Source organism: Desmodus rotundus, chromosome 11, assembly GCF_022682495.2.
Source record: "Desmodus rotundus isolate HL8 chromosome 11, HLdesRot8A.1, whole genome shotgun sequence".
NCBI classification, from domain to species: Eukaryota; Metazoa; Chordata; class Mammalia; order Chiroptera; family Phyllostomidae; genus Desmodus; species Desmodus rotundus.
In genome coordinates, this window is record NC_071397.1 from 9,645,708 (window position 1) to 9,669,380 (window position 23,673).

Consider the following 23,673-nt stretch of genomic DNA (forward strand, 5'->3'; position numbering starts at 1 on the left):
CACTTCTAATTAAGTGATGATGCATTAAGTTATATGAAAAAAGTGTGCTGCTAGAAACAGCGAAAAAATCAGTGTTACGGGGCACAGGCGGGTGTATGATGGGCCTCGTGGCACCTTGTGTGTGTGTAGAACCCTCCGAGACTAAAACGCCGCGGGCTCTGCCTCCCACTGTCTCGGAAGCTTCGCAAGCGCTAGAAAGACAAACACGAGCACCCCCGGGCAGCCCCTAATTGGGCCTCCCTTTCCTCGAGTTGTGAGGAGGCTGGGTGTTGGTAGTCCCGACAGAGTACTGGCTCGAGGCCTCTTCCTCAGACCTTATATAATTTGAAACTGCAGCGGTGGCAGCTTTTATTTATTTATTTCTACTTCTTACCCAAATAGCCTTTAATAATGCTTACCTCTGCCTCTAGCGCTTTCATCAATCGATGGACTCTCTGCTCCCCTGATCACATCGAGCATCCATGATACAGACGTCCCTTTGGAATGCCCCCACTCTGCAGACATTGGCTTGAGGCTTATTCGATGGGCCGGATTTACTCTCTCTGTTGAACATTGTCTTATGTGTTCATTCCAGCAGGGCAGGATTCTGGAAGCAAAGTTATACCCGCGTCCTTAGGAACCACACAACCACAGCAGGAAAAGGTTGGATCGTCACCTGGCCAGCCCGCTGTTCAGGTAGAACTCAGTTTACATGGCTTCTTCTTAACGTTCAGCACAATTGAGAGGAGGTGTAGTTGTCACCTTCTGCTCCATCGTTGCCGCCCAGCATTGCCTACGCAGTCAGCCCGGTGCCCACGTGTCCATAAGGGTGTGCTCCCTGAAGACCTCCCCGGCGGTCCAGGCCTTGTTGTTAACGTTTGTAGGATGAGTGTGTCCATTCTATTTCCCACACGTTTACAGTGCTATCATTTTTTCATGAGTTAATGATATACCAGCAGCCAACACATAGTAGACACTAAAAAAATGTAGTTTACTGATGAATGTTATCACTTATTATCATATTAAAAGTGACTATGTTCCTCATATTGAGAAAATGTTTTTTCCTGCAATAACAACCAGGAATGTATGAAGTAGTCCCTATGGGCTTTTAACTCAACCACTGATCCAAAAAGCAAGGGGAGCCCTGGCTGGTGTGGCTCAGTGGGTTTGAGTGCTGGGCCGCAAAGCAAAGGGTCATGGTTCAATTCCCAGTCAGGGCACACACCTGGGTTGTGGGCCAGGTCCCCAGTAGGGGGCGTGAGAGGCAACCACACATTGATGTTTCTCTCCCTTGCTTTCTCCCTTCCCCTCTCTCTAAAAATAAATAAACAAATAAAATCTTAAAAAATAAAAATAAAAAGCAAGGGGAGCCCTGGCTGGTGTGGCTCCGTGGGTTAGGCATCCTCCTGCAAACCTAAAGTTCACTGGTTCGATTCCCAGTCAGGACACATGCCTCAGCTTCAGGCCAGGCCCCAGTTGGGGGCGTGCGAGAGGCAAGTGATCCCTGTTTCTATCATTTCTTTCGCACATTGATGTTTCTCTCCCTCTCTTCCCCCCTCTCTAAAAAACATAAATAAATAAAATCTTTTAAAAAATAAAAAGGAAAGGGGAAAGAAATTTGGTTTTCAGCTTACTGAGGCAGCGATTCTTACTGGTGTCTCACAAGAATTGTTAAAACATGCGGTTCCTAAATAGTCAGGGGCACTGACCTCTTCCCCTAGATTGTCAAGTAAAAAAATGACAACAGCCAAGACAACAATAGTTGTCCGGTGTGAATAAATCAAAACTACACCTGTTTTCTTGTCAGATTGGCAAAAAATACATTTTTTGGTGTGCCACAGCATTTTACTAATTAATTTACGTGCGCCATGAGATGAAAAAGGTTGAAAATCGCTGTGCTAAGGCCTTAGTTACTTCTTCATCCAACTGAGCAATTCCTAGTTTAGTGAACTTGTTATAAGCTGGGCCTGCCTGGCCCACTCAGTGGAGGGTCCGGCTCAGTGCTCAGGTTCTCACACAGGTGAATTTGTTTCCTTAACGTCACGTGGGAATGCCCACCAGATCACACACCTAACTGTGTGAAACAGGAGCTTGGAAGTGTTTGCTCCCTCGTTTGCCACGGAGAAAATGAACTAGGTGATGTCTGCTGAATTTTCAGATGTTCATGGAGTCGGAATCCAAATATACTTCTTCAAAAATACAACGATGCATTTGCAGAGGAGGTTGGGGTCAGGCTTTAAGGTCCAAGCCGAGTCGTTCCAAGGAACTGACAGGACAGCCTTCTGTAATCGTGACACAGTGCAACCTCACTACATGGGGCTACAGACTGACTTGTTTAATTTTTTTAGCAGGTCAAATTCGACATTGTTAGGACATGCTCTTGATAGGCAGCTGGAAGCATTCAAAACATAGTGACCTTTATGTGTAACTGCATTCTGCTTATTTTTTCTTCTTGTCTTTTTTAAAGATGTTATTTATTTTTTAGAGAGAAGGGGAGGGAGAGATAAAGAGAGGGAGAGAAACATCGATGTGTGAAAGAAATGATAGAAACAGGGATCGGTTGCCTCTCGCACGCCCCTCACTGGGACCTGCCCCGCAACCCAAGCATGTACCCTGACTGGGAATCGAACCAGCAGCATTTCAGTTTGCAGGCTGGTGCTCAACCCACTGAGCCACAGCAGCCAGGGCCATTCTGCTTATTTTTTCACCGAAAGGGAATACTAAGAGGTGTGTTTTGTGTTTAGGTGGATGGTCACTCGGGAGGACAGAAGAGGCCTGCTGCGAAACAACTGACTAAGGGAGCCTTGTGAGTGACCTTGGAAATGACCCATTTCGAACATTTCTCTAGGTTCCTAACCTTCAATACGTACATATACAACAGAAGTCAGGTTGTAATAATATATATAACTTTTTAAAAATATTCTTTAAAACTCTTGTCCTATAGTTTGTCTCCATAAAAACTGATAGATACCTCAAGTGTAGTTTGAGCCTACTCTTTGCTCTTTTGTTCCTCAGGAGCAGAGCTTTTTGCCTCTCTAGCATACCACGTTCCCTCTGGCTGGCCGAAAGCGTGGTTTGGTACACTCCTACATTCAGGACAGAAATGTTAGTGTGAGCTCAGTTGGCCAGTGCTCAGGCATTGCCAAGGTCTGTGTGAGCCCCCGCATGTGACTGGCTGGTGGGAACACTGGGCTTTTGAGGCCAGGGCCACAGTTTGAGTTGCCTGTGGGGACGCTTAGACCAAACTCTAAACCCACCGTGGTCTACAAAGCATGAAACTGAAGGAAACCAGACTACGATACTGTCAGGAATAACAGCGCTGTGTGTCCCTCTCTGCATGCAGAGGGCTCAGTGTCCTAACAGGGCCCTTGCTGACGTGCAGTTTCTCTTTTATAGCATCCTCCAGCAGCTGCAGAGGGACCAAGCCCACGCTGTGACACCTGATAAAAGTCAGTTCCAGTCACTGAGTGACGCGGTGCAGAGGCTGCTCTCCTACCACGTGTGCCAGGGCTCCATGCCCACTGAGGAGGACTTGAGGAAAGGTAATCAGACTGTAACCCCAGAGGCCCTTTGACCCCAGGCCCCTCTGAGGGCGCCCCACAGGACAGTGAGAGCCCCGAGCCCCCACATGGCAGCCAGGTCATTGTTTTCAACGACACACCTGACTTGGTCCCCATTTACTCTGCTTCCCAGTGCACGATTAGGACTGTGACTTGTTTTTCTCACTATTCTGTGTGGATACCCCAATGTCAGAGTCAGATTTTGGGGCAATGAATGCAAAGCATCGTTTGCACTGCTGGCTGCAGGTGGGTGGCTGTGCGCTGGGTGGGTACTCACAGCGATTTAGGCATGGTCCTGTGTTTAGACAGAATGCGTGCCGTTAGCTCTTACTACCGGTTGTATGAGTTAGATCCGTCCTTCGGCCCCCAACGGCACTCTTGGAGGTTCCAGGTGAGTCAGAGCATTGCTGTATGTCAAGAAACTGGCTGGAAAAGGTTAAGGATAAAGACTCCTTATCCCAACCTAGAACTCAGCCCGTTCTCGTGCCTGGCCCTGCTGCCTCTCCCAGCTGTGCAGCTTAGTTCTGCCCTCCGTCCCACCAGCATTCCCGGCCCTGAGCCGTCCCTTCCCCTCCACTGCTGCCGGCCTGCTCCCCTGGCCGGGGTTTGATCTGAGTATGGGGGTCTCAGTCATCCTGCCGTGAGCTTCCCTGGGAGGCCCAGGGAATAAGGTGCAGATCAAGAATTAAACAGGGCTGTGAAGATTCTGAGAAAAGTGAAGTAGAAAGTGTGAGACCTTTGGAGACCAACAGACAAGGACAGAACCACAGCCCCGTGACCTGCAAGATGTCCTGAACTACTTTGTGTCTTTAGACAAAACTGGCCTGCCAGCCCGGACAGTAGGACTTCGCTGTCCAGCTGTTTCAGGTTTTCGTGCTGTCGGAGAAGAGTGGAGGCCTGCTACTTGTTGCTTGTCTGTGTAATGCGGTTTCTTTTATAGGGGATGTTAAAGATACTATGTTTTTGGCTTCTTAATTAAAGTTGATATAAGCTAATATTGAAATGGCTTTCCGTGTTCACGTAGCAGTGGATGGTGAGGGAAAGCAGTGCAGAAGCATTACGTTTAATCCCAGAAAAACTAATCTAAGAAGAGAAAATTGCCACAGATAAGACATGTGTGAACAATGGGAGAATAACGCATTTCAGTCCCAAGAAATGAAAGGCCGAGTGGGTGATTTTCACTCTCTGTTTTCTCTCTCTCTCTTTGTAAAGTTGACAATGAATTTGAAACAGTTGCCACTCAGCTCCTAAAAAGGACCCAAGCTATGCTGAACAAATACAGATGCCTCCTCCTGGAAGATGCCATGGTAAGAGCTGCTCCCAAGTGAGTTTGCTTCGCACGCTCTACAGGTTGCAGCCACCAGTTACGAGAGAGAAACTCCAGGGACCCGCATTTTCCCAGCATCGTTCCAGAGGCACAGATACTTGAGTCTGTGGAAAACCTTACACTTGACTGTTACTACCGCTGACAGCAGCTGACAGCAGCTGACAGCCACGGCGCTGTACACGGTTGATCACCATCAGTGCTGCTGTAGTTGTTCCTATATACACGAGGAGCCTAGGGCTTTGGCCAAGTGATTCTCCCACGATCCTATAGCCAGTGAGCTTGCAGGGTAACTAGCCCAGCAGGATGCAGACCCGGACCACCTGACCCCCCGCCCGCTCCACACACTCCTACGCTACGTGCCGCCTCTCACCCGCCCAGAGACCGGGGAGAGGGCTGGGGCACAGCCGGGACGGTCGTCCCAGGTGACATCTGAGGAGACTGGATGATGGCAGTGTTAACACTGACTTTGTCCTGTTTTTAATTGTTAACATGCCATAAAATTCACACTCAATTTTCCAATGTAGAACTTGAGGGTTCTTAGAATATTCACCCGAATGTGCAACCATTTTCGTCACTTCATATAGGAACTAAGATTGGTTTTAAAGTGCCAGTCCATTAGAGAAAGGAGTAAGATACCTCAGGAATGATGGAGAGACCAGACCTATTCTGAGATTTTAGAAGCAGTTCTATGGGCTTTAACCTATAAGTTCGTCTCTTACTCGTGGTTTCCAGTTTGCGATGAACTTTGGGCATGCGCTGTGGGGACTAGTGGTGTGCCTTGTACACACCCACATTGTAGTGTGAATATGCACTGTGTGTGTCCATGTTTACTTAAATGTACACATTTCTACTTAAAACGACGGCTCCAAAGTCTGCAGTAGTTGTTCTTACATTGACAACTGTGTCTAAAACGAAACTCTGACACATCAACAAGACTATCATTTTTGGGGAGAGGACCACTTATTCGGTCAAATTGTATCTGCCGTGAGTTTTCATGTTAAATAAGACCTAGATATATAATTTAAGATTTGATTCTGTACAGCAAAAAATAATTTTAAGGAGAGCCCTAATAAAAAACACAGATTAAAACAGATCAGAATATCAAGTAAAAGGTCATTCTAATGAAAAGATTTCCAGAATATTATCAGCAGAAGGGGAACTAAGGAAGGTACCAGAATGATGTGTGTTGTTGCTGCCATTTGTGTGCAAAAAATACAAAGAAAATAAGAACATGCGTGTGCGTGTGCACGATGTATCTGTGGAGTGTAGTAAACCGCTAGGCATGGGGCACCTCCAGGGAGTGCGGGTGTGGAGGTGATGCCCAGGTGAGGCAAAGAAGAAAGGCTTACTTTTCACATCCCCTTTAGTACTTTTGGAATTTTGTACCAATGTGTAAATTATCTTTTCCCAAAAAAAACCACAATTTTAAAAAATGCATCCTATGTAGCCAGGAAAAATAGGACTAAGTGGGACATGACTGAGCTTAGACATTGAACTCCCCTTTCTGATCACTTCCGGTGTTCCAAAGGTGCGGGGAGGCACACTTCCGGTGTTCCAAAGGTGCAGGGGGGCACCGGAAAGGCAGAACTAAGAAGTGAAAATAAAAAGGCACCTGAAATGACCGGCCTCTCTCACTTTCAGCGGGCCCACCCCTCTGCTGAGATGGTGATGATCGACAGGATGTTCAACCAGGAGGAGAGGGCGTCTCTGTCCCGGGACAAGCGCCTGGCGCTCGTGGACCCTGGTGAGCCATGCCAGGGGGAAGGTAGAGGGGAGCTCCCACCCCGGCTCGGGTGCTTGGGGCTTTTGGGGAGTCCCTCTGAACCCTCCCTTGGTATGAAACCTGAAGGTAGGATATGAATGCTTGGGAGAAAACACCCAGAGTTGAGAGCAGGATATGAATACTCTGAAAAGGTCAAGGTCTGTATTCTACAGAATCCAAACTAGAATTTTACATTCAGTTGAGTGATTATTTTTTCCCATTGTAAACTTAAACTGCTCAATCGTTCTCTAATTTTTGAGAACTAAATTAAGTCTGAAGCCCTCCCAGAAGCAATTAAACCTCAGCAAGTTATTGAGTTGCCTCACTATATAGATGGCATTGTTAGAGGGAAAAATCAGTAAAACATGGTCCCCGCCCACAAGCTGTGAAACTGTAATGTAACTTAAGTACTTTTCTCTCACCCCTTCAGCTTCCTACTCCTGCTAAGTGTGTACCTGCTCAATTTGACCCACATTCTGCCTTTTAAAAATTAAATCTCTGTACTTTTTTCTTGCCTCTAAAATTGTTTAATTCAAATAACATTATAACAATTAATGCAACATAGATTTTACCCATTCACCATCTTACAAAAGAAATGTATTCTCCAAATTTTCTTCCAGTTCTGGTTCCCATTTTCATGTATCATTTATATGTAGTTATAATCATATGTCATATGCTAATTTTACTCTAATTTGCTTCCATTTAACCATCTGAAGTTTTTGTCATGTTGCTAAAGTCTTTGAAATAATATTTAATAAATTTTAGTGCATTAAGTTGATACTTAACTAATCCATTCCCCTATACTGGGCTATTACAGTAAGTTCTCACTTAATATCTGTAGTTTCTTAGAAACTGTGATTTTATGCAGAACTACTCTAAGGAGACCAATTTTAACAGAGGCTAATTGGTAGAAAAAAAGAGTTATGTTCCTATGGCATATTTCTGGTCACAGAAACATCAACTTCTAAATAAAGATCCAAAAACACTTCTGATCTTAAACACTGAAATAAATGTGAGCTATGCATGCATTTAAGAAAGATGAATAAAAACAAGGTAATTCCTTTCCAACCCTGGACAGGACACTCTTCCGTGGTAGGACACCTCACACACCCACACTCACACACACACAGACGGGGACACTGTAGACGCCCTGTTCATGTCCCATGCCCTTCTTTGGGGTGGGGAGGAACCAGCGTCCCCAGAGAAACCCCACCAGACATAGGGAGGACGTGCGAAGTCCACTGGGACAGCAGCCCGGCAGGGAACCGGGTTTTTACCTTCATCCATGACAGACGAAACCGAGTGAACGAGACGGTATTGGAGGACAGCTACGTTTCCCTGCAGCTCTGCTCCCATTCTGCTAGTGCCTTTCTGACACTTACAGACCAAGGTCTGCCTTGCGTTTGGTGTGGCTCAGAAATTCCCAAAGAGAGCATACAGCCCTTGCACTCGGTCTAAAGGGAGAGTCCGACAGAATTGCCACGGACCTAGGAGGATCCTCAAATCTTTCCACAAAGGAAGAGAATAGTGTAGGACAGATTTCTGACCTTCCTCAGAGCCTGAGCTCTGTTGTTCGCCAGTGAACTGGGTGTGCGGAGGAAGCCCCTGCTCTGCGTCACAGCCCCCCAGGCGTGAGCCGGCCTGGGGCTTGCTCCCTCTGTGTGGCGCAGGCACAGCCGGTTGTTTGTTAGATGGAATCAGCTCTTTAGGTTTCCAGGCTGTATCTGCTAGACCTTTTATTTTGGGATTTGGTGAACAAGTTCACGGTTGTGGGTTTATAGATGTCACTGCAGCCTTATTTCACTTTCGTGACTTCAGAGTTAACACTTTCTCTGCCCCTGAGTAATAACGATAGTCCGACTTCTTTCCTCTGTAGCCTTCAACCCCCTAAATCCTCACTAGCATTTCTCTCGCCATCGTCCTTGGCTCTTCGAGCCTGGCTCACCCCAGTGTTCGCTCGCAGTTCCTCCATACCCCCCTGTCCCGCCAAGCAGATGTCATTTGGGATCCGTGTGGACCTTTGTTTTGTGCTCCTGGCAAAATGCAGCTCATTATGCCAGGTGCCCTCACACGTGTCCAGAGTGACTGGAGTGCCGTCACCCAAGGGTGCACCACGCCCTTACAAAGCCGCCTTCTGAGCTCTGTGCCCCAAGGGAGTAAACCAGACTGATACTAGCACCTAATTTCTGTTTCTGACTGTTTGAAAGCAGTTGGTAATTTAAAACACTATGTAAAAATAACAGTAAGAGATTGAATCAAAGTGGAGCTTTTTGCCTCTCTGGTTTTTCCTATTGTCATCCAGCAGCTACCTTTTCAAAGAGGTCTGAGCTTCTCATCTGGAGGCTGTGGCCCTATAGCCCTATTACTTTTATGGGGAGCCCCCTCGGTTATTGTGCCCCCGCACCTTCTTGGACATGAAGGATTCTCTCAGTGCGGCGGGCTGGGCTGGAGCAGGATGGCTTTGCACCTGACCCATGGAGGGTCTGTTGTATTGCGCTTACTCTCTCCTCCATTCATTAACGTTCTTTCTGTTCCCATTTCCAGAGGGTTTCCAAGCCGATTTCTGTTGTTCCTTCAAACCTGACAAAGCTGCTCAGGAGACGCAGTTCGGCGGGAGTGACCAGCGTGGCAGTAAAACAACCAGCGCTCTCCACCCCACGGCCAAGGCCCAAAGCAGAGACCGAGCCAGACCAGGCGTGGCAGAACCAGTGAATCATGACCAGTTTCATCCAGTGCCTAATCACATCGTGGTCTCCGCGGAAGGGAACATTTCTAAAAAAACGGAATGCCTCGGCAGAGCGCTGAAATTGGACAGAGCGGGCTTAGTTCAGTACCGGAGTACGTCTGAAGAGAAGACCAGCCGGAGAGACTCCGTGAAGGGCAGCGAGTGCACTCCCGCCCCGGAAGGGCCCCGGAAAACCTCGTCCAGACCAGATCATGGTACCGAGAGCAAACTCTCCAGTATACTAGCAGATTCTCCCTTGGAGATGACGCGTAACAATTCCTTCCAGGACAGAACTCTGAGGAATTCTCCAAAGAATGAAGTTTTACACCCAGACATCATGAAAGGGTCAGGCGAGCCCCAGCCAGATCTCCAGCTCACTAAGAGTTTGGAAACAACATTTAAAAACATCTTGGAACTCAAAAAGGCTGGGCGGCAGACCCAGAGTGACCCCGCCATTAGCGGCTCTGTTGAGTTAGATTTCCCCAACTTTTCTCCAATGGCTTCGCAGGAAAACTGCCTGGAAAAGTTCATCCCGGACCACAGTGAAGGCGTTGTAGAAACTGACTCCATTTTAGAAGCAGCTGTAAATAGTATTCTAGAGTGTTAATAGCAGCAGTGCTTCCCCTGCCCCTGCCCATACCCCGCCCTGGACACGTTACAGTCTTTCCTGGCAAAAGCAAATGGAACCGGTCTCCTGTCTCCAGAACTGCTTGATCTTCCATCACAGGTTATCCTTTCTAATCTCAGCCCTGTTCTTTGTGTAAGAGCAATACTCACCGCGGCCACAGGGGGTCCTTCCGCAAAGCTAACCCTCGCTAGAAAGCGGTCTGACAGGCCCTGCACATTTCAAGTGTTCTGAAAGCGCTTTTTAGTCTTTCGTTTTGTTTTGTTTACCTGTTTTATTTTTTTTAAATACTGTAACTCAATGAGATTACAGTATGCTTGGCCCTGGGTAAAGTTCTGACAATCACAAGTCATTTGAAAAGAATAGACTTATTAAAGAAAATCAAATAGGACTGATAAAAGCTACTATTTAAAGAATTTCCCACTTTATCTTAAAATTTTGACTTTTGGGGGTTTTTTTGTTGTTGGAGGGGAGACCACAAGGTCCTCCCGTTGGGCCACCTCTGGGCAGCAGGTTGCTGGGGACCCCTCCGGGGACCGCTCAGCGCTGGGGCGGCGCCCGAGCAGGCCATGCGCAGGGCTTCCCCGTTCACTGTCCAGGTGCTTCCCCAGGGCTCCTGGAGTAAAACCTCGCGCTGTTTCAGCAGATCCGTGCTGGATTTCACGTGGGCACGCTCTGTTCTTAATGACACGACTTGAGGTCATTTCGCCAGGCTAAACAAAGGGAAATGGAAACCAGTTAATGGCACGGTGTACGGGGGAGGCCGGGATAGAGCCATGAGGAATATAATGTGTATATATGTAAAAGCATATATATGTTAACTATTGAGAAAAACAAGCTTTTTACATTTTACGATTGGATGTAGTCAACATATGATGTACGTTCTTGTTTGTTGCTGGGTTTTGTTTCATTTAACTTGTCTTTGCACCCTCTCCCACCGCAAATAGCCAAGTGTCGAAGCACTTTCATTTGAAGACGATGTTGTAATTTTTCAGTTGAATCCTTAAGGGGACTTTGGCCTTGTTTATGCTTCTTGTTGTCTGAGAACAGTAGTCACCTCTCGGAGCAATCATTACCAAAACACAAACAAACCAAAGGTACCCAGCCAGCCCACCACGGAAAGGAGAGATCTGAGACGTGGGGTTCCCACTTGAGAGCCAAAGGACACGCCCTGTCATGGCTTGTGTTCGGCCTATGTTCATATTAGTGAACGCGACTTGTTGCTTTATTTATTTATATTTCTTTTCAGGGAGCTTTCCCCGTTCTCCTTTCTTCTGTACCTGCCCCAGGTCATCCTATTTCTGTTGTTACTTCCTTCATTCTCAGTGTCATTGTAGCTGTCAGTTACTACTGCCCTTGGGTCTCAATGTCATTGTAGCCGCCAGTTACTACTGCCCTTGGGAAAGCTACGTCATGGTGTTGGACCTGTGCTGTCACACACAGACACGTGAGTGTGCCCGAGCTGCTCAGACCCGGAGGCCATTGTGGGCACAGCTGTGCCCACTCCCTCTTACTGTGTACGCGCTCTCTCACTTACTCCACCTCCCCGGCCTCAGAGGCGCACCCCCGGTCCGCACTCTGACGCGTTGCCAGGATTGGCTTCTGGCTGTCCCCAGAATGGGGGTGACTCCTATTGTCATCATGTTGGACACTTATTTTCCAGATTGCCCTGTGATGGAAAGGAAGGCCTCTGATTACTAGAAAACACAGCAACAGAAGACCTGTACTCTCCCTGCCCCTTTGTCCCTCCACACGAAGACACCCTGTGAGACAGCCAGTCTTCTTAAAAGCGGGGTACCTCCTCCCTACCCCCCCCCCCAGCCAGCAGAAATCGGAAAATCTGGGCCATTTTAGGGTCACCATTTTTTCCTTATTTGTGCCAATGCCCAAGTTGCAGATTTCCCCTTTTTCCTTTATTGTAATGTGTTAGAAAGATAAGTTGGTGTTGCCAGTTGGAACATTCTGTTTGGGCAGCGCTAGGGTAACACCCTGCCCTGAACCCCCGATTTCATAGGCTGTTCTTCCCTTAGGGCTCATACTCCCTTAATTCCTAGCAAGACTTAAAGATAGTCCCTCCTGATCAAATTCTTCTCATTGTGGAACTTTATACCTGGAAGCCTTCATGAAGGCTACTAATGAGTTACATTAATTACTGCAAATCAGTGAAATTCTTAAGAGACAAGATAAGTTTTGTGTACGTTTGTCACACCTCTTCCCTCGCCTGTCCCACCGCCCCCAACCCCAGCTTTTCTGTACACCATCTGAAAGGGTTTTTAAGCCCTAACACTTGTCTAGCAAATGGAGAGCCTAATTTACCAAAATGAAACTTGTAAATTTCTGTGTCCCTGTATGTAAGTTTACTTTTTATGGAGGAAAGAGTCTAGATAATGGCAAATGAAGGTTACAAAATGCATTTTACTCCTGTGATTAGGTTATGTGCACATAGGTCATAACCTGCATGTCGAGCCCCCTCCAGCGAAGGGTAAGAGAGCTCAGCCTCGGATGGCCAACATTCAGTTCAGGTTCATAGTCAAAGTTAAGTTTTAGAACTACTTGTACTCAGTAACAAAAATCATTTTCTTTCTTTTTTTTTTTTTCTGTTGTTGTGGAACAGTGTGGATTTGTTATGAAGCATTTGATTTTCTGTGTCCTTAAGTACTGCCTAAAGGTAAAGCAAATTTTAAACTGGCAATTACGAAAAAAGAACTATTTTAGCTCTGAAGAATTTAGTAGACTTTGTTAGATTAGGGAGGCCTTACAGACTGACTTGACTTAAAAGAGGACGCGTCACTCACTGTCAGTGTGGTGTGGGCTTTATTTGCTTAAATACCTTCATTTGTATAGTATGTCTCACTTGAAATTGCTTTGTATACATTTTGTAAAAATATTTATAAAATGTTTTGTAAAAAAAAAGTATAACAAATTGCAGTTTATTTTGTTATGTTGGATAAATACTGTTAAAGAAACCAGTCAGTGACTATATTGTTAATCCATGGTTAGGAAATGTTTAGTTGGAGATTACAAAATGAAACAACCATTGCAATACAGCCAAAGATTTGGGAAAATGTGCAACTGTGATTGTCTTGATTTTGCAAGTAGGAGTGGCTGCTTTTCTCAGAAGAAAAGGGTAAGTAAGTGTTCAGTGTGAGTGTAAAATATGTTTACCGTTGCCAAAAAGTAGCCTAACCAGTGAGGGGGTAGGATTGTAATTGATTGGCCTTTCCAAACAGTTGCAAATGAAACAAAGTTGGTGGGTGAGGAAATCTAATCATGTACACCGCTGACCTCCGTCCCACTCCTGTCACGGGGGCCCTTCCGCAACTAAGGAAGGACAAGTGGGGTCATTTGAAAGTTCCGTCAGTGAGCTTCAATCTGTAGGACGTTTTCTTCCATGTAGTCTCATATTACGTGGTTTCTGCCAGGACAAGAAGGCTAAGGGAAAAAAGAAAAAGAAATCTAAGGGGTAGTTAAAGAAAACTATTTTACATAAGACTTGTTCCAGAATTAACGTGTTTCTCTTTGGAGTCACACCTTTGACCGAATTGTATTGAGAAATATGTCTGTAACTTCGTCTGTAAAATGAGCACCACGAGGCCCTTCTGACTTCTTGCTCACGTGTGTGGCTCTACCCGCACTGTCGAGGAAACTACGGGAGGATGAAATGTATTTCAAGGGGCCTGGAATTTGTACTAATACCCCTTCCTTTATGGGTTCATTGCTCCCCCCCCCCCCCCCCCCCCGCCATTAAAGGAGCAGCGGCCGTGAACACCAGATTCGGCAGTAATCAGCATGTAATACAAACAGGAAGTTGTCCTCATAACTAACAGAAATTAGAACAGTTACTGCTGGAATCGCTACATCAGAGGATGGATCCCTTCATGTCTTCTGCAGTGTCACCCTAATGTCAGGCTTCTTTGCCAAGCATAAATGCATAAATGTGTCCATCATGACGTTCTTGTCCCTCTTCGGGCCCTTTGCAGTGCAGGCCCCATGAATGAGGAGTTCGAAGGAAGGGCCACCTGGCTGGGTCTTTAGGGTCCTCCGTTCCCCAGCGGCAGGCCTAGAGGAGAGACCAGGCACCTTCTCTGAAGATGGTTAAAGCCCTGTGTGTGGGCGGCCTTGTTTCTGGAGAGGAGCCCTAGTGTTACTCCCGGATTTGGAGAAAGTAGCCAGCGGATTCTTGGGGGTAGAGAAGGGAAGAGAAACAAACGCCACCGTGTGGGGATCTTGGGAACAGCATCATTCAGGCAGGACCAGCTGTGCTGTCCTCAAGGGGCTAAGTCCCGGCCCAGGCTCGGGCTCTGCTCGGCCCTGTGTGTGCTCTCCCATCTCCCGGACAGAGTGAGGGCCGCAGGGGGTCCAGCTGGACAGCGTTAACCACCAAACCTCTGAGCAGTGGACAGACACGGGATAGGTGTGTAATTCAGGAAGGATTTCTTTTTTTTTTTTTTGAAGATTTTATTTATTTATTTTTAGACAGGGGAAGGGAGGAGAAAGGGAGAGAAACATCAGTGTGTGGTTGCCTCTCTCATGCCCCCTACTGGGGACCTGGCCCGCAACCCAGGCATGTGCCCTGACTGGGAATCCAACCAGTGACCCTTTGGTTCACAGGCTGGTGCTCAATCCACTGAGCCACACCAGCCAGGGAGGAAGGATTTTTCTTTTCAAGGAGCGCAGAGTCTCGAGAGAAAACAAGCAAAAAACTACATTACACTTGGGAGCTGACTGGAGTCCCAGAGAAAAGAAACCAGGCCACACTTCTCGGGACTGCCACGTGGTAAGGGCTACAAACCGCGTTTCCGTGCCTGGTTCTTAGTACAGTTTCCTGGGGTATGTTTGAGGGGGGAAAATAACTTCCTCTAGGAATTGAGATAAATGAATTTTGTAATTATAGTGTTAATATGTGGAGAAACCTGGTTTGTATACACATGAATGGTGGAGGCACATTTGTAGCATAAAGTGGATTCTGTTACATGAACAGCCTGTGTCTACATGGCTACAGGCGAAAGGCCTTAATGAGAAACCCTAATCTATATTCCTCATAGGCATGCGCTGTAGCCTGGCCTTTGCAACATTCGCAAAGGCAAGAAGATCCTTAGGGGGAAAAAAATCGTTTCTCAGAAGGTCAAGGAAGGTGGTGCTGGGGTGTGGGTAGAAGTGCCTTTGGCAGCAGACTCTGGACACAGGTGCCCGTACTTCACCTAACGCACAGTCAGACACCTTCAGGCAGGCCACTCTCAGCCTCAGCTTCCTCCCTGGAAGGCCAGGAAGACTTGCCTGACCCTCCGTTTCATCGGGGTGAAATGAGGTGTTATTGAAGACGTATGGGAGGTAGAAAAAGCTAATGTCCCATTATCCCTGAACCAATGCCGAAGAGGTTTGGGTTTTTCCGCTTTAGGCTTTGCTTTTACGCACTGCACGCTGTCTCCTCCTTCCCTGGCTTTCCTGGGTCTACCCGTGACCCTCACAAGGCTGCTGCCCTTCAACTGTTCTTTTTCCTTCCCACCTTTGCTCGCTCATGCTGTTGTGCTAAGATCGAAAGCCGTTGTCCATGTCGGCTTCTCCACCTCCCGGCCAATCTGGCTGCTCTCACGCTGTAGTAAGTCCTCACTTAAGGTCGTTGATAGGTTCTTGAAACTATGGGGAACAGAACCAATTTTAACATAATCTAATTGACATAAGCAAGAGTTAAGTTCCTACAGCATCTCACCGATGTTATGACAAAACAGCGTTATTCCAGGACCTGCTGTAATTCTTGCCCACAGGCTGCCTGGTGACCCACGGCAGTCTATCAGGAAGCAACAAGGAAAGCGTGAAGCAAACAGAGTCGTCTGCAAGAAGGGCCATTATCCAGGAAAGAGGTGTGGAAACTACGTTTCATTTCCCAAAAGGGTAGGAAACTACAGACGGAGCCCATCTCGGGTGAGTTGGTGTGGTGTTTGCTCACTGACGAGGCACCGCCCAACTAGCTCAAGTGCAAAAGTGCAGGGTTCCAAGTGACCCCCAAGTGCAGTGCAGGGGGTACTGACATAACTCATTGTGGGGTGTGTTGGCAAAGGGGTCCTGGGGTCAACTCAGATGACCACAAAATGCTGGCCCTGTAAGGAGTCTTAAAAAATATATAGTCAAGCCCTGGCTGGTGTGGCTCAGTGGACTGAGCACCACTGGCCTGTGAACCAAATGGTCGTCAGTTCGATTCCCAGTCAGGGCACATGCCTGGGTTGCGGGCTAGGTCCCCAGTAGTGAGCATGTGAGAGACAATCACACACTTGATGTTTCTCTCTGTTTCTCCCTCCCTTCCCCTCTCTAAAAATAAATAAAAAAATTTTTAATCTTAAAAAAAAAAAAAAGACCCAGGCAGATACGAAGGTTGCATTAGGTGAAATAAAGAAAAATCCCCAGGGAACCAACAGTGGAGGAGATGAGCTGAGATTCAACTCAATGGTTTGGAACACAATGAAGAAAAAAGCATTCAACCAGAACAGCAAGAAGAAAAATAAACAAGGATAGTATAAGGAGACTCTGACACATCTCCAAACGTGCCAATACCTGAATCCTAGGGGTGCCAGAAGGAGAAGAGGAAGAGCAAGAAATGGAAAACTTATTTGAAAAAATAAAGAGAACTTCCCTGATTTGGTGAAGGAAATAGACATACAAGACCAGGAAGCACGGAGAGTCCCAAACAAGTTGAACCCAAAGAGGACCACACCAAGACACATCATAATTAAAATGCCAAAGGTTAAAAATAAAGAGAGTGAAAGGTTTTCTTAGGCTCCGCCGAGGAAGAAATGCCAATCAGCCACAAAATTAGGCAGTACAGAGCTTTATTGGGGTTTGTGCACCCGGGCGAGGTTCCCCGGTCCGCAGAGCGGGGCTGGGGAAGTCGCACCCAAGCAGGGAATATGGCGGGGTTTTATGCACCAAATTCTGGTTGGCTCCCCTCGAGGGCTATGGATTGGCCTCCTGGAACAAAGCGGCAATCCATCATTGGTGGTTCCCCTCGGGCTCAGGTTGCCAGGCGGATATCCCCGCCCATCCTGACAGAGAGAATCTTAAAAGCAGCAGGAGGAAAGCAGAGAGTTAAAGATAATTTACAGGCAAGAAGGGACTAGCAAAAAGTATTCAAAGTGATGAAAAGCAAGGACCTACAACCTTGATTACTGTATCCAGCAAAGCTGTCATTCAGAATGGAAGGGCAGACAAAGTGCTTCCCAGACAAGGTAAAGCTAAAGGAGTTCATCATCACCAAGACATTATTATATGAAATGTTAAAGGGAACTATACAAGAAAAAGAAGATCAAAACTATGAACATTAAAATGGCAACAAACACACAACTGTCAACAACTGAATCTCAAAAACAAACTAAGCCAACAAGTAGAACAGGAACAGAATCATAGATATGGAGATCATTTGGAGGGTTATCAGCTGGGAGGGGGAAGGGCGGGGATGGGGGAAAAGGTGCAGGGATTAAGAAGTACATAATGGTAAGTACAAAATAGACGGGGATGTTCAGAACAGTATAGGAAATGGAGAAGCCAAAGAACGTATATGCATGACCCATGGACATGAACTAAGGGAGGGGATCACAGGAGGGAGTGGGGGGTAACAGGCAGAGGGGGGCAAAGAGGGGGAAATTAGGACAGCTGTAATAGCATAATCAATAAAATATATTTTTAAAAAAAAACATATAGTCAAGTAGTTTCTGAAACAGACAAATCACAAGAACCTAGAGAGCTTTTTGTTAAACTAAAAAAATAGGTGATAAATGAAGGGCGTACCACAAAATGTAAATCTTGCTCCCATTCCAGGCCCCACTCCCATTTTCCAAAAATAACACCACCTATACTTCCTTATATATCCTTCCAAAAATGTTACGTACAACTACATCTACAGCCAAAAACAGCAAGAACAACCAGGACCACTCTCTTAGACCTACTTTGTACCTTGCTTTTTCAAACACAATACAACACAGATGTTTTCCAAATGTTGGGAACACTATAGTCAGGATTCTTTGCTTGCAGCAACAGAAACCAATCTACTTAACTAGCATAAAGAAGTTTTACAGGATGGATAAGGATGGAAGGGAAGTTTGAAAATACACCAGGCTTGAGAAGGAGAGGAACAAGGTTATTCCAGGAGGTCTCCCTCATAGATGGAAATTCTTAAAAGTCTTGCCCCAAACCTACATTTCTTCCATCATTATTTCTGAAGATTCAGTACCAAAGGAGAAAAGTTCAGGGTCACAGGCGCCTCCCACTGGGCAGGTGGGAAGACCGGAACGGATCTCCCAGAGATACTTTCAACTTATGTACGGAGGGCAAGCACACGGATTTGGTGCTCCACTCCCACAAGAATGTACACGATGAAGGGCAGGCCAGTGCGCAAGAGAACGGGATGCTGTTAGGAAATGGGAATGGATGTCAGCAGGCCAAAAAATGAGAACCATCCACCACTGAGATCTGGGGACCAGAAGACCTGCCTCACCGTATAGAGTTGCAGAGCCTTCCATAATTTCATCATTCCCTGAGGATGGACAACGGACGTGGCCAAGAGAACAGAGGCCCTGAGGACAAGCGAAAAAGAATGAGATTCTTGAGGCTGCAAATGCCCGTACCACATTCTCATTCAGTAACCTCACTTTGAAAAAAACCAAAAACCTGTACCTCACCTACTGTTTGAGCCCATGGCAAAAGCCGAGTTAGTGAACAATTTTTGGTTGATAAGGGCTCCATCCCTTTTTCTCTGACCAGTCTGGTGGAACAATGGCTTTGGCACCGAGAATCAGTTCTCTCCGGGCACCATCTGCCAGCATCGGGAAACCTTTCCCGAATCCCGGCCTCCGGTCTTTTCAGCCAGGAATATTGTCAAAATCCTTGAAATGCCTCCTCTTCTGAGTACGTCAATACCACAGAACCTACGTTTTATCTGTAGACAGCGGAAATTACAAAATATGGACTTATTTCTGTTCCTTGTTCACTGTCTAAAGGATGTCTTACACTTTGGTGACCCTGCTGGGTTTGGCTCTTTACAGAGACGTGTGGTGAGATTTGAGTGCGAGGAAGCCCCACATCCGTCTGCGACCCTCAAGACTGTAATGTCCTTGACGTTCATTAGCAGGTACTGAGCCCTGAGCAGGGTGCTGTCTTTCTGGCTGCACTAGTTACATCTAACACATCCCAGGATGATGCCCCTGCAGGTGCCGTTGTTCTGACAGGTGCTGTAGAAGACTCAGAGAAGTAGAAGACAAGTTTCCTGCCTTCAGACACCCAATCTAATTAGGGGAAAAAATAAGCCAAATAGTACGGGATAAATTCCATGGTAATGTCTCTTAAGTGCTGACTGTCATATAATACCATTACTTTAGGCCCTCGGGGTAAACATACTGTGCCTGATACTTGGTAATGCCTGGACACACTTTTGTCACAGCTGGTGTGGGGTGCTACTGGCTTATAGTGGGTGGAAGTTTGGGGTGCTGCTGAACATCCAACAGGGCACAGGACAGCCCCCACGACAAAGAATTATCTGGCCCCAAATGCCGGTAGTGCCGAGATTAAGATACTTGTGCTAGACCCTTAGGATCAGGGATGAGCAAGGCAGGTATGGGCTCTGCCTTTCTAGTATCTTGAGGTGGGGGGGGGGGGATGCAAAACATATAGTTAACGTGCTGAAGGAATCCAGAGAAAGAGACTAGCCGAGACTTGCTAGTCAAAATTTGGTCTACAGACCTGAAGCCCCCATCATTCTGAAGCATGTTAAAAATGCCAACCCTCTTCTCGAACCCCCCACCCCCTCCTGAATAAAAGCCTGCGTTTTACAAGATCCTCAGTGGCTCCTATGCCCATGGATACTTGACACGCGATGCTCTGGAGGTTTGCAGAAATGACAGAATTTGAGTTATTTTTCGCTGTTTTATGAAGATCAAGAAAGAAGGAAGCCTATTCCAGGCGGTGAGTGGGAATGCTCCGAGATGACAAGGAAGAATTTCTAGTTTTCGGCCGGCACTGGTAACTTACATAGCGTTGACTCCTCACCGTCAGACTTTGTGCTAAGCGCTTTATACGAAGTAGCTCCCATAACCCTCGTGATGATTTTAGGTAAAATCCATTACTACACTCACTTTATGGCTAGAGGAACTAAAGACACAGATAAAGGGCTCACTAACGGAGCTGCGCAGGCAGAATCAGATCTGCCTTTTCCTATCCTAAGTCGTCCACAGCACCTCCGCCCGCCCGCGAGAGCCAAAGCCGCGGGCCCCGGCTCCCCGCCGCTGCAGCGAGCGAGAAGGCGAAGGGGACCCCAAAGCTGCCCGTCTTCCCTTCTGCAGGCGCGCGGCTCCGCGGAAGCCGGAGAGCAGAGCCCGCCCTCCACCAGGTGTCGTGCATTGTGGGACGCTTTTCATTGTTTATACAGTCCAGCCGCCAGCAGCAGGAGAACGTAACTTAAATGAGAAGGGCGGCATGTTAAAGATTATAGGGCTCTAGAACACTTGGAAGGAAGCAGTGCGAAGACAGCTTTGTGCGACTCTCAGCAGGAACCGCACTTAGCAAGACCTCAGCGGCTCGCTGCTCCTAAGAGGGCGCTCGTCATCCGATTCGTGAGCTGGAAAAGATGCCTCTATGGTCAAATGCACATAGAGTGCTTCCTCTCTTCCCCACGTGGTGGCGCTGCGCCTGCGCAGTAGCCGCAGCACTGCGAAGATGGCGGACAGAGAGTGAGTATCTGGGATTGTGACTCTCTGGCGTGGGTTTTGGATCATCTAGAGCCATCCACGATGTTTAATTTCTCGGTGGCGAAAAACAAGCATATTTGTGTGCTGGAGAGAGAGAATAGAATAGAAAGGGCTTCAGATTACAGAGGGTGGGGGGTGAAGGGTGAGAACCCGTAGGGCTGCGGGGGCGGGACGGACGCGGGACGCCGTGGTCAAATTCGGGTGAGGGCTGAAGAGTGACTTCAGGGAAAGTGCGGAAGCTGCGTGCGCCCGGCCTGACTTAGGTATTCCCGCTGCAGGTGGGTCTGCGCCCCGCTCCCCCACCCCCCGCCCCCTGTTCCCACACTGCTGCCGGCGTTTATTAAAGGCTGTGGCAGTACAAACTGCGTTGACATGACGACGAGCACTGGCCGAAGGGCCCAAGACAGTAATGTTTCCCGAAGTCCAGGAGATGGTTGCGAAGTCCAGTGAAGATTCGTTTTCTAAATGTCACGCTCTCAATTTTCTGTGTCAGGCAAAGAAAAAAGATCCCTTTGGTTCCAGAAAATCTCCTGAAAAAGAGGAAGGCTTATCAGGCCCTCAAAGCCACCCAGGCGAAGCAGGCACTTTTGGAAAGGAAGGAGGTAATGGTGGGGGACCAGGAGGATGGGATTAGAATTGATATTGGGTGATTTTTGTGCAGCTGGGGTGGAACTGCGTTTACTATCCCTTCCCGCCCGCCCGCCCGCATCGGTTTGGTTGTACAGGTACATGGCTCGTGTCTTCACTTAGCAAATACTTACCAAACACTTTCTCTGGGCAAAGTACCAGAGTAGTTTGTTAGGGGAAACGTGGAATGGAGCCTGTGCCATCCGGGTTCATACCCAGTGATCTGAGAGGCCAGACGTCTGTGTGTACCCGGGAGAAGACACGTTTTTATAAACGTGCCAGGTTTGCTCTTTGCTAAGTGTCTTTGGATAAATACATAGTTTAGAGGCAGGGAACAAAACAAACTCCTGCTTGTTTTGTACTTTATGGTGCTTAAAGGTTGGGTTCCGTAAACGTTTGTTGGTAAACATTGCCTACCAGCGTGTGAACGAGTGTGTGTGTTTATCAGAGACTTTTCCCAGTAGTTGCCACGTTTCCCCAACTGCACCCTTACTTGGGTGTCTCACTTTTCCTTTGTGTAAGAGTGAAGGCGTTGGTGTGCGCCCCTTGGCAGGACGGGGGCAATGAGCTCTGTAACTAGACTAATGAATTACTGCTGTGGAAGTGGAGACGGCTGGAGACACAGTGGTGGTGATGGTCTGCCTTCTCTGTAGCAGAGGAAGGGAAAGGATATCAAGTTTAAGCGCCTGGAATGGTTCCTCCACGATGCCTGGCGGCAACAGCGTGACAAGGTGCGCCTCCGGCGCCTGGAAGTGAAACCTCACGGTTTGGAAGTGCCGGATGAACACACCTTGGCCTTTGTTGTGCGCATCCAAAGGTGGGTGACTGGGGCAAGCGATTGATTCAGCTTTAGACCCTTGCTAAGGGGACAAGATAATAGGCCTCAAGCCACCGAGGCAGGTTGTGCTGGGAGTTCAGGGCTGAGCACAGCACAGGTTTTGCGTCGGAGGGTGAGGAGACTGATCTTAGACAAACAGACATGAAAATACAGTATGTACTATGGGGGTGCAGTGCTAGATTGGGGGGAGGGGCAGTACGTGTACTTATTGTTGAGGACACTCTTCTAAAGCAGGGACTTAGAGCTGAGGGCTGCAAACGGTCTGGGAAAGGCTTTCCAGCATAGATGCAAAGCTCCTGAAGTGGGGGACCGAGGCGTCTCTAGGAGCTGAACCGAAGTGCGGCGGAGAGAGCAGCGCCAGGGAGAGTGAAACGAGGAGCATTCTACTCCCCCGGCGGTGTTTTCCTTGCCCGCTCCCACCTGCGGTACAACTGCCTCTTCTCTCCCCCTACCCAGTCTCCCAAACCAGAAGCCTGCGAGTTGTAGCTACTTACCTCGGAGCCCTCCTTCCTACCACTGTCCATGGTCTCTTCCCTGGACTGTCGCATTATCGCTGGTGTCCCTGCCTCTGGCGTCACACTCTCAGATCTGTCCTCTGTGCGCAAAAAGAAATCTGATCTTGTCTTCACTTAAAATTCTCCAGAGCTTTCTCTTCCCCATAGAAGCAAATCCAGCTTCCTTAGCTGGACATACACAGCCCTGCGTCCCCCAGCCAGACGCTCCACAGGTTCAGGGATGGCCTCCACGTTCCCACGGTAGCACCTCGGACCCTGCTCCACGTTGTGGGGTAGTGATCTGCTCACGTAGCTGCCGCCGTTCGGCTGAACTCTGAAAGGCACAGCGTGTCTTCCTCTCTGCACGTCCGGTGGTGGTGGCACGTGTCTCGTAGGTGCTTGCTGGGCTGCCATTAACGGAACGGAGCCTGACTTCCTCTGCTGTTCATTTCAGGGTTAACGGAGTGAGCTTAACGGTGCAGAGGACCATTGCAAGGCTTCGACTGAAGAAGATTTTCAGCGGTGTCTTTGTCAAAGTGACCCCCCGAACCATAAAGACGCTGCGCATAGTGGAACCTTATGTGACCTGGGGGTGAGTGAGGCCTTTTTGGTGCGTGGATTCAATTAGATTGTACTTGGGCATGTGGAGAACGTTAGGATGCATGGGGTGCTGTTCTCCCAGGCTCTTGTTGCTGGGTTGAAAGAACATTTTGCTGTGACCACAGTCGTGGCTAGCCATGAGAACCTTGGAATACGGGGCAGGTGGCAGGAGATGCTGGTGCTGCTGGTAATGTGCCCCGAACAGGGCCGTGGCAGGGCTTGTTCCTGTGTTCCAGAGCAGAGGCTGAGTGGACGGGTAGAGCAGACGCCAATTCTTGGGGTCTTGAAGGAGGACCGGGGGTAGTGCTTGTGTACGAGTAGTGCTCCTTCAAATATTAAAACCTCACAAAGGCTTGGCTCTCACTTTAAGATCTTGTACCGTCTTGAGTAGAGGGTCATCTAGGGC

The 23,673-nt window shown here is 47.8% G+C and overlaps 2 protein-coding genes across 8 annotated transcripts in view; both read left to right on the forward strand.

Annotated features, from left to right (window-relative positions):
• BICRAL (BICRA like chromatin remodeling complex associated protein) overlaps nucleotides 1–13,045 on the forward strand; it is an 86,467-nt gene extending 73,422 nt beyond the window's left edge. For 5 of the 7 annotated variants that reach the window (XM_071219637.1, XM_053914188.1, XM_053914189.2 and 2 more), the window contains 6 exons: nucleotides 575–675; nucleotides 2,724–2,785; nucleotides 3,376–3,521; nucleotides 4,752–4,846; nucleotides 6,508–6,610; nucleotides 9,173–13,045. In XM_071219637.1, coding sequence (XP_071075738.1) covers nucleotides 575–675; nucleotides 2,724–2,785; nucleotides 3,376–3,521; nucleotides 4,752–4,846; nucleotides 6,508–6,610; nucleotides 9,173–9,960 — 1,295 coding nt within the window. In that variant the 3' untranslated portion in view covers nucleotides 9,961–13,045. The remainder of the gene's footprint in view (nucleotides 1–574; nucleotides 676–2,723; nucleotides 2,786–3,375; nucleotides 3,522–4,751; nucleotides 4,847–6,507; nucleotides 6,611–9,172) is intronic. The other 2 variants (XM_045193408.3, XM_024557741.4) reach the window with 1 other exon arrangement.
• Nucleotides 1–23,673, forward strand: part of RPL7L1 (ribosomal protein L7 like 1) — a 76,202-nt gene that overhangs the window by 49,925 nt on the left and 2,604 nt on the right. The window contains exons 3-5 of the mRNA XM_053914074.2: nucleotides 21,202–21,310; nucleotides 21,989–22,152; nucleotides 23,122–23,259. Of these exons, the coding sequence (XP_053770049.1) occupies nucleotides 21,202–21,310; nucleotides 21,989–22,152; nucleotides 23,122–23,259 (411 nt within the window). The remainder of the gene's footprint in view (nucleotides 1–21,201; nucleotides 21,311–21,988; nucleotides 22,153–23,121; nucleotides 23,260–23,673) is intronic.